General features: G+C 40.6%; 1 protein-coding gene across 1 annotated transcript; it reads right to left on the reverse strand.

The window, feature by feature from the left end:
* Positions 1–7,597: 7,597 nt before the first annotated feature.
* Positions 7,598–8,770, reverse strand: LOC139456992 (uncharacterized). The gene has a single exon (XM_071238450.1). It carries the CDS (start codon positions 8,768–8,770, stop codon positions 7,598–7,600), a length of 1,173 nt encoding a protein of 390 aa, XP_071094551.1.
* Between the last annotated feature and the right edge of the window lie 1,100 nt (positions 8,771–9,870).

Genomic DNA, 9,870 nt, shown 5'->3' on the forward strand with positions numbered 1-9,870 from the left:
TGCTAAACACGTCTAAAAACGCATAATCAAAACTAACATCAATCATTTTCGCCAAAGAGATCAACACGGTTAAATCCGTTTCCCATAACGGATCTACAAGGCTAATGCTAGACTCTGGGTCCGTTGCCTATCACCAATTAGTGTTGATATAAATCCTGACTTCCAGTCGTCCATCGCCTTCAACTATCATGCTTATTTACTGTTAAGTGTTGGCTTCCATTTGTTCATTGCTTATCATCTATCAGCCTTAAGTTTCCACCCTTGTTGTCTTACTACTTTATAGCAATTATTCACCGAAAGAGTAACTATCTACTCCGAAAAGTTGCGTTCTTCATAATGAAGAAGTTGACATCCATGAATTCTCCTCCTTGTGTGTATCACTTTTAAGTGACTTTCCAAGACTTGACCTCTCAGAGAGGTTATACGACATCTTTCAGATAAGAATTGAGTTAAGTTAAGTCCGATTGGTCAGGAAATAAGTCTTAACACAGAAAGGGTATGTTTCGTGTCTCTGAAAGGGTATAACTTATCTTAGGTAGAGTATAAGTTGTCTCTCAGAGAGAGTGTGTCGTCTCTCAGAGACAATATAAGTTGACTTTCAGAAAGGGTATAAGTGTCTCAGATTGTGTATTTGCTGTCACTCAATGAGGAAGTTGTTCGTCTCTCAGATAGGGCATAATTCATCTCTCAGATAGGGTACAAATCGTCTTTTTGTCAGGGAATTAGTCATCTCTCATATTGGGTCTAAGTAATCTCTCACAAAGCGTCTACATGTAAGTCATGTCACAGGTAGGATATAAGTCGTTTCTTTGATGGGGTATAAGTAGTCTTCCAGATAGTGTATAAATTGTCACTCAGATAGAATAGGATATACGTCATCTCTCAGAGTTATAAGGCGTGGTATAAGTTAGTTCTCAAATAGGGTATAGGTTGCTAAATGAGAATGTAAGTAGTCTCTCAGATAAGATATATAAGGTATAAGTCGTGTCTTTTTCATGTGCAAGTCCTGGAATTTAGAATATTGTATTGGTAACATTCAATAAGTAATCCTTGTAGTAGACCAGAATCTAGCGAATTATAGGTATCAGTGGCATAATGTCTTGAGTGTGGCATATGATCCGTCATTAAATCCAGGATATACTGTTAGAAACCGATGTTTTCCGACAGGTGTCCCATGGTGGATAGAACATGTGCCCCATGACGTTAAAATGTGGTTCCCGTTGTTACCCTGCTCGACTCTCGTCTTTAAGGGGATGAAACAAAGATGGGTGGATCAGAGTCAGAATATATGTATTTGATCATGACTTAGGAATGCATGTTACCTGTGCACAGTGTCTCTATAAAACGGGAAAAAGTCCGGAATAGCACAAGCAGACACACACACATGTGCATGAACATCGCCATATAAGTGCAATAAACCCACTAGGACCTCACCTCATACGTCACTCCATAAACTTTCAGATTCTCCTCAAAGAAAAGGGAGGGTTTGCTTTATTTGATTGATGGAAGCAGGTTATTGTTCAATGAATTTATGACTGTGGCATTATTGTGTATGTGTAGCATTGACAATCAAGGCAGTCTTACAGTTGTCATGGTTGGAGACAATGGAAAGTCTCTGTTGCCGTGGCATCAACGAAGGACACAATGACGAGTTTCGGATCCTATAATCATTGGCTGCTTCTGTATCAGCAATTTATGTTGGTTTTGTTCGGAAATGAATGTACATAGTTTTGCTTACCTTTGTATTTGGCAACTATGTAAATGTAATACGCCACAGTGGAAGAATCTCTCTTTGTCTCTTCAGAGTAAAGCCTGGTTTTGAAGATTTGAGAGAACTGTATCTTTGTTTATTGTTTTACGCCGCAGTAAGTAATATTGCAGCTATGATGACATCGCAGAATGCGTTTGATAGACATTTAGAATGTGGTGACATAGTAGCGTTTTTATTATAGTTGTGGATGTGGTAATCTTGATTCTTACGCCGTTAACTGGTGACAGTGAGCCTGCTGGTTTAACCTCATTTCCAACGAAAGCACCTTGAAATATGGCTTAATATTGCCGTTTTTAGGCTGCAAACGACATGAAAGAGACTGCTCATTTTTGTGACAGCATTCCTATCTAGACCAACATATTCTCCTCTCGTTTCAGGATAATTCCCACCTAGAAAAAAAGACAACGCAAACTTTTTTACATTGTGACTTGTCTTTCTAAAAATATATTGATTCATTGAAAGTGAAATTCAAAAACAGAATGTGCAAGCAAAGTTTATATATCTATCTACCCCACTAGTGAAATACGTAACAATCATGTGTCAAATGCGCACCTGAATTTATTCGTTTCCTCTTACATCTACAATGTAACCCCCAGGTTAGCCAAACTCATGGATAGGCAATGGAATTGTATTATTATTACTTATTACTTCACGGGTCTCGGCGTCTCTGTTGGTGAAGCATTACATTAGAATAGGCGGTGTAAACTGGCGGTACTGATTTTAGGGACATTGCTGTCTGTCAAGTATTGATCAGTTAAAGGCATCTACTATTACCGCCTCAGTGAATGTCTAAACGTTCACAAATGTATATGAAAGATTTATTTTCTAACATCTACACGAAAATATGCACGGGGTACATTTACTGCTGACACCGATGATATAATAATTACAAGAGCCGACACACTTTTTTACAGAGTTACAAGAAAAAGTGATACATCGGATACTGTTATTAAATTACCCCGGATCTTCACGGGTCTCGGCGTCTCTCTTGGTGAAGCATTACATTAGAATAGGCGGTGTAAACTGGCGGTACTGATTTTAGGGACATTGTTGTCTGTCAAGTATTGATCAGTTAAAGACATCTGCTGTTACCGCCTCAGTGAATGTCTAAACGTTCACAAATATATATGAAAGATTTGTTTCTAACATCTACACGAAAATATGCACGGGGTACATTTACTGCTGACACCGATGATATAATAATTACAAGAGCCGACACACTTTTTTTACAGAGTTACAAGTGATACATCGGATACTGTTATTAAATGGGATGTATCTATTTGAGAATGTGATGCTTTGGGATTTCTGTTTTTCTTGCAGACGATGGTTACTTTATTGTGGTAAATAGTTTGTTGCACCGATTGTGGGCTGCAACTTGAACTGATACTGGTTCCGATTGGTCAAATACAGTAACAGTTAAGACTGAACTGAAGAAAATGAGCTGAATCTGGAGAAACCAGAGAATTACAGCTGATTTCCACTGACTAAAACAATTCGCCAAAACTTACACCACTGACACCCCAGGACATGTTATGCGATATAATGAAGTACTTATTGCAGAGTTACTATACAAGTACAATGTAGGCAAATGTTGGTGATGCTCTGTGGTTTCCGTAAGTTTACACAGATGCCATATACCATACACCATATATACTGAGTCAAATAAAAAACTTCACACTTTTAAAAGTAATCCCATATATGATATACAATGGAGAAATGTATCAGAGAAGGTAATTTTTAATCATTAATGTCCAAAGAATGATTTTAATTAACGGTGGTAACCATAATTTGTTCCAAACACCTACGGTATTCGGTAATAACATCAACAGTTTAAATCATAAGTCCCAAGCACGAGAATTTATGGCACACAAGTTCAGTAGCGTGTATGGCCACTTTGTGCGTTGGCAACTGTCACACAACGCCTCTGCATGGACCTTGTGATGCTTGTGAACACATGATTGGGAAGACGATACCATTGTTGCTGCAAAATGGTGCCAAGATCTTGCAAATTCTGTGGTTGTTTCTGGAGAGTGCGCAGACTTCTGCCAAGAGCATCCCAGACGTGTTTGATGGGATTGAGGTCGGGAGACCTTGACCTTGACGTTGACTCCCACATTCTGGAGGAAATTCCTTGTCAAAATTGCTGTGTGGGGTCTGGCATTATCGTGTTGAAGATCAAACTGGGTCCATGTGCTGCCATAAAAGGCAGAAGTTCTGGTGCCAGTACCTTGTTGCGGTAAGCAGCATCGTTGAGGTTGCCACGGATGACAAGAAGCCTGGAACGTGCATTGACACCGAAAGCACCCCACACCATGACACTTCCGCCTCGAAATCTGACAACTTCCTGTACACAACACTGGACGTAACATTCATGACGGCGCCTCCACACCCTCGCCCTACCATCAGCAAATCGAGGATTAAATCGGGATTCATCACTGAAGACAACTTGATTCCAATTCCTCTGAGTCCATCGTAAGTTTCGCTGTGCCCACAACTGACGCTGACGTCTGTGTAATTGAGTCAGAAACGGCCCGCTGTATGGCCGTCGTGCTTGAAGGTGAGCAGTTCTCAGACGGTTTCGAACAGTTTGCGCACTCAGTCTACCCCTCAACAGTTCATTTCTGGTTGATGTAGCCGTCAAAAGTCGGTTACGGAGATGACGTTAGACAATCTGACGATCCTCTGCATGTGACGTCACACGTGGTCGACCTGGCCGAGGGCGATCAGCGGTGGTACCCCTTTGCTGTAGACGCGTCTGTAAATCATAAACAGTCCGTCGACTACAACCCATCGTCCTTTCGACTTCAGCTACGGAGGTTCCTGTCTGCAACATGCCGATGGCACGTTCACGTTGCACATTTGAAGGCCGTGGCATGACAAATGGCCGTAAAGACTTTTGTTTTCTTGTGTTTTTCTTTTTTTTTGTTAATGACTGCTAACAAGTATGGCTGAAAACATGTGCGGTATTATGGCCACGTGACCAGTTGCACGTGAAGACACACTTTTACCACTATAGTGCTGTGCACATGATTTTGATTGATTCACCTGTACAAAACGGGTGTTATCTGAAGACAACACATGGCCACTGCTGTTGAAAAAAACAATTAGGGCCCACAATGATAACTGGTCAAAATGTTAAAATTTTGGGATTGTGAAGTTTTTAATTTGGTTCAGTATATATCTGCTTATGGTCATCTTTGATTAAAGTGAGTGAGTGAGTGAATATGGTTTTACGCCTATTTTAGCAATATTCCAGCAATATCACGGCGGGGGACACCATAAATCAGCTTCACACATTGTACCCATGTCGGGAATCGAACCCGGGTCTTCGGCGTGACGAGCTAACGCTTTAAGCACTAGACTACCCTACCGCCCATGCTTAAAGTTCAGCACTGACAGAAGAAGTGGTTTCAAAACTTGTGCCGAGAGGAAAGATATGCTTTAAGCCTTTAGGAAAAAAACATATTTAAAGGAACATAAGATATATTTTGTTTTCTGCCAAAAAAATGTTATTCCATGATAAAAGCTTATCGTTCTCTGGGCCAAGGACATGCTATGATATGTCCGTTTTAACAGTTAATTTAGTGTTGTCCATATTAAACTTCAAAATGATTCGGAATACTACAATTACTTATCACGAGTTAGGATTATTATAAGTAACTTAATTATAGGCACATGTAATACGCCTGAATAAAAACACTAATATAATTATTACAATAAATGGAACAATTAATTATAGTAGAAGAATACAAAGCGAAAAAGAGAAAAAATATAGTTGGAGACAATGCGTAATGAGGAATAATAGAACAGAATGGAGAACATTCTTTTTCTACAGAAAGATACTGCATTGGCCATGGGAAACTGTGATAACTGTTAGTTAGATATTGTCGATAAATGTAGACTCCGTCTGATCATCGCCGATTTTGTTAAAGACAAAAACAGGTTGTAAATCAGTTGCAGCGAATTTACCCTTGTTTCAGACGACGTTGTTCACATCTTAGAGAGCCAGAAAACTTGAAACACCTACTGATTATGGAGAAAGCATTGTTTTTAAGGTATCATTAGTGGATACTTTTAAACACATGCACTCAACTCGCCTAAAATATAAAATCAAGAAATGTCGAAATATTTGTATATCTCACCTGAACAGCCACCTTATCCGCTCTGTTAATACGCCTTTGGACCACGTTCTGTTTCACTGTGTATACATCAAGATGCACAATAATCACAGTTTAACATGTTGTGCTCTGAATATCATTGAAAAGCCTCCTGACTCATTGAATTGGTATTGAAATCTAATCTATGTTCCTAACACTGAACATGTAGTGTATCGAAACACAGGTGAAGGAACAAGGTAAATGGCAACTCATTGCATAGGCCTCTTTTACGCGTTTAAGCAACACAATGATTCCGAAACATATCAACAGTGGGAACAGATAACAATGACCTAACGTTTAACTGCTTGTGTATATGTAGTAGCGGTAGTTGTCGGGGTGGTAAACACAACAAACGGCTACAGGGTGTGAGCTGATGGCTGTTTATTCTCTTAGAAGAGAATGGTGAATAAATACGGCCTGCAACAATGTATAAATAATAAGACATACTGCATACAAGACATAGAACACTGACATTGTTATAATATACATAATGGCCTTACATCTAATGGACATTCAATTAGCAAGAAACCAATGTTACTCATGTAGGAAGTAACCTGCACAATGATATATATATTATATATGCTTATGACCCTATAATCAGTTTAAACTAAACATAAACCATGTCTACTGTCATAACACTAGACAAGTATAATACTACATGATAATTACAAAGATATTCGTCGTCAGCATATATATAGATACATACATTTATACATTCATGAATAACACATAGACAATACATACCAGACTGGTGAAACCTGTGCCGTGTCACCAAGGCTTCTAAGATAGTGCCAGTTACATCTGCATTGACAAAGTATAAACTAATGCAGATACTATTTACACTATTATTATACACAACACACAAGTAAAATATTTATTTAAAATAAGGATTGATCAAATTACTTAAATAATGCACTTTCACACATACGCATACATTCTTGTACACAATTGACACAATTACCTTAATGAGGTATAGAATTACTACAGTTTATTTAGGGTTTAGTTTTATTTAGTTATTGTTCAAGTTAAGATGATAATAGCCTAGGATAAATTAGCTATTTATCAATTAAAGAAACTGCTTTATAATACTTTATCATATAAAATAATCATGATCAGAATACACTAAACTGTGGATTCAATACACAAATACATATAAAGTATCACACAAGAAATATACTATGACTAACCTTCAAATCCATGAAATATTCACATCCATTAGCATGATTAGATCCATGAATACAAGATCCATTCACAATATATACAACATGACTATGATGTACATACATCAAGTGTAATATGGCAACTGCCTCAGATCACAAGCAAACAAAGGTATACCTGTGGTCAGCTGTGAGTGACCACAGAGAACAATAGAGTGCTCTATGCGCGGGGTGGGATACTAAGTGCTGTGGGTGAAAAGCATGCAGTGGTATGGTTAGTCAAGGTTGGATAAATAATAGACTGAATGAAACAGATAAGCTATGGTATTAATGTTTAAGTTGAAATACAATTATATGGCAAAAGGTAAGACAGGTAAATAAACTATGTACTTAATTCAAATCTGAAAAAGAATGTGTATAAAACTATAGCTAAAATAGAATTAAAACCTAACTTGTATGTACAAAATATTACTCTGCCACATACTTCCCCCTCCACACAAATGACGTCCTCGTCATTTGCAGGGTTTATCCAGTAGGGAAACTATCATCTGTGACATGGCTCCACCAAGTTGCTCGAAGACTCCAACCTCTGCCAGTTGCTCTAGGAGTTTGGCCTTTCGTCTCCAATCCTCTGCAGTAGCCTGGTTCATGACATAGTCCCCTGAGCGCTGCCATTCCGGTGGTCTTCTCTGTCGGGTAGAGGTTCTTGGTGGTGGCTTTGATTCTGGTCGGACATCAGGTGTCAAAGAGGTGGGAGCTCCCCTATGTAAGTCTGGTTCCTGATCCTGTTCTTCAGTTCTTACATCTCCAGCATCAACTTCTGTACTGAGGGGATCTCTGTCCTGCAGTGTATGGCCGTCACCATCAGAAGTTGCACTGTCTACCCCTCCAGTCGTCAGATCGTCACCTTCAGACTGTGAGATAGCGCCATCTTCCATAGACTCTTCACTGATGATTGTGATGTCATCAGCCACTATGGGTACTCCAGCTGTCAAGCTCTCTGTACTAACCGACTTGATTTCATCCTGGTCCGACACTTCTATTGTCTCCTTGGCTGGCAATGTTTGTCCTTTCCTGCGACGTGGTCTCGGAGTTGGAATTGGTCTGGCTGGCTTGTCTGGCTCATCTGTCCTTGGCAAAGATCCTATGGGAAGGAGGTGATTCCTGTGCAGAGTACGTGTTCTGCCTTCTCCGTTTTCCTTCTGCACAACAAACACTGGAATGCCCATGTTTGGCTGAGAAGTAACGATGTAAGGGTCCTCCTCCCATTTGTCCGAAAGCTTCTGCGTGCCTTCAAAGGCTAGAATTTTTACAAGGACTCTCTCTCCGGGTTGCACAATAGCACCTCTGATCTTCAAGTCATAGCCTGCTTTCTGTTGACCTTGGGCTGTTCTTGATGCTTTAGAAGCAATCTTGTAAGACTGTTCTAGTCGCTGTCTAAGGGCTTCAGCATAAGATGTTAGAGTGTGCTTGTCCCTGTTCGTTTCGATTCCAAATGCAAGATCAATAGGTAGGCGAGGCTCTCTTCCATACATCAAGTAGAAAGGAGTGTAGCCAGTTGACTCATGCCTGGTAGCATTGTAGGCATGAACTAAAGGTCTCACGTGTGATTTCCAATCCTTCTTCTGGCTTGGCTGCAGAGTACCAAGCATGTCAAGCAGTGTCCGGTTAAACCTTTCTGTCATGCCATTCCCCATCGGATGGTACGGTGTGGTCCTTGACTTAGATAGGCCTAGAATGTCACAAACCTCCTTCATAAGTCTACTTTCAAAGTTTGCACCCTGGTCACTGTGGATCCGCATTGGCATCCCATAATGCATAACGAAATTGTTGTAGAACGCCTCTGCTGTTGTCTTGGCAGTTAAGTTCCGAGTAGGTATTGCCTGGGCGTATCGTGTGAAGTGGTCAGTTATCACAAGCAGATGTTGGTATCCTCCCTTTGAAGTCTCCAGAGTAAGGAAGTCCATACAGACTAATTCCAAAGGCTGGGTACTGGTGATACTAACGAGAGGAGCACGTGCATTTGTTGGTGTCTTCCTTTTCAAACATCTGTTGCAATTCCTGATCCAGTCTTCTGTGTCAGCTTGCATCCCTGGCCAATAGAACCTGTCACGTAGGAGTGATAGTGTTCGGTCACGTCCTGGATGTCCAATCTCGTTGTGCAAGCCTTGTAATGCATCAGGGATAAATCGTGATGGCAACACCAGCTGATACTTTGTCTCTCCTTCAGACTTGATTTGGCGATATAGAATCCCACGCTGGAGAGTGAGGTTGTCGAAGCATCGATGTAATGATGTGTCAGCTGGGGTATGCGGATAGTCTTGTCTCCTGGGTTTCCTCTTGGCTCTTACTGCTTGGATCCATGGGTACAGGGTTGCGTCAGCAGCTTGTGTCATACGCCAATCCCGGTCTGTCATTCCTTGCAGATCCTTCCCTTCTTGGTGTAATTCCTCATCAACTGCAGCTGTAGAAAGGCACAAAGACTCTACGTAAGGCTGAGTGTGTAGAACTCCACAAATGGCTTTCACAGATTCCATGGAAAGTTGTTCTGTGGGGGCGTTGCTACTAATTTCCGGAAGCCTTGACAAGGTGTCCGCGTCTGTATTCTTCAATCCTGGCCGGTACTGAACATCAAAGTCATATGCTGCAAGGGCTGCCAACCACCTGTGACCTGTGGCATCCAACTTTGCACTGGTGAGCACGTATGTCAAGGGGTTGTTGTCTGTGAGAACTGTCAACTTTGCTCCATACAGGTAGTCATGGAATTTCTCACAAACCGCCCACT

This window comes from Haliotis cracherodii, unplaced genomic scaffold (assembly GCF_022045235.1).
Source record: "Haliotis cracherodii isolate W230 unplaced genomic scaffold, xgHalCrac1.p SCAF_12, whole genome shotgun sequence".
NCBI classification, from domain to species: domain Eukaryota; kingdom Metazoa; phylum Mollusca; class Gastropoda; order Lepetellida; family Haliotidae; genus Haliotis; species Haliotis cracherodii.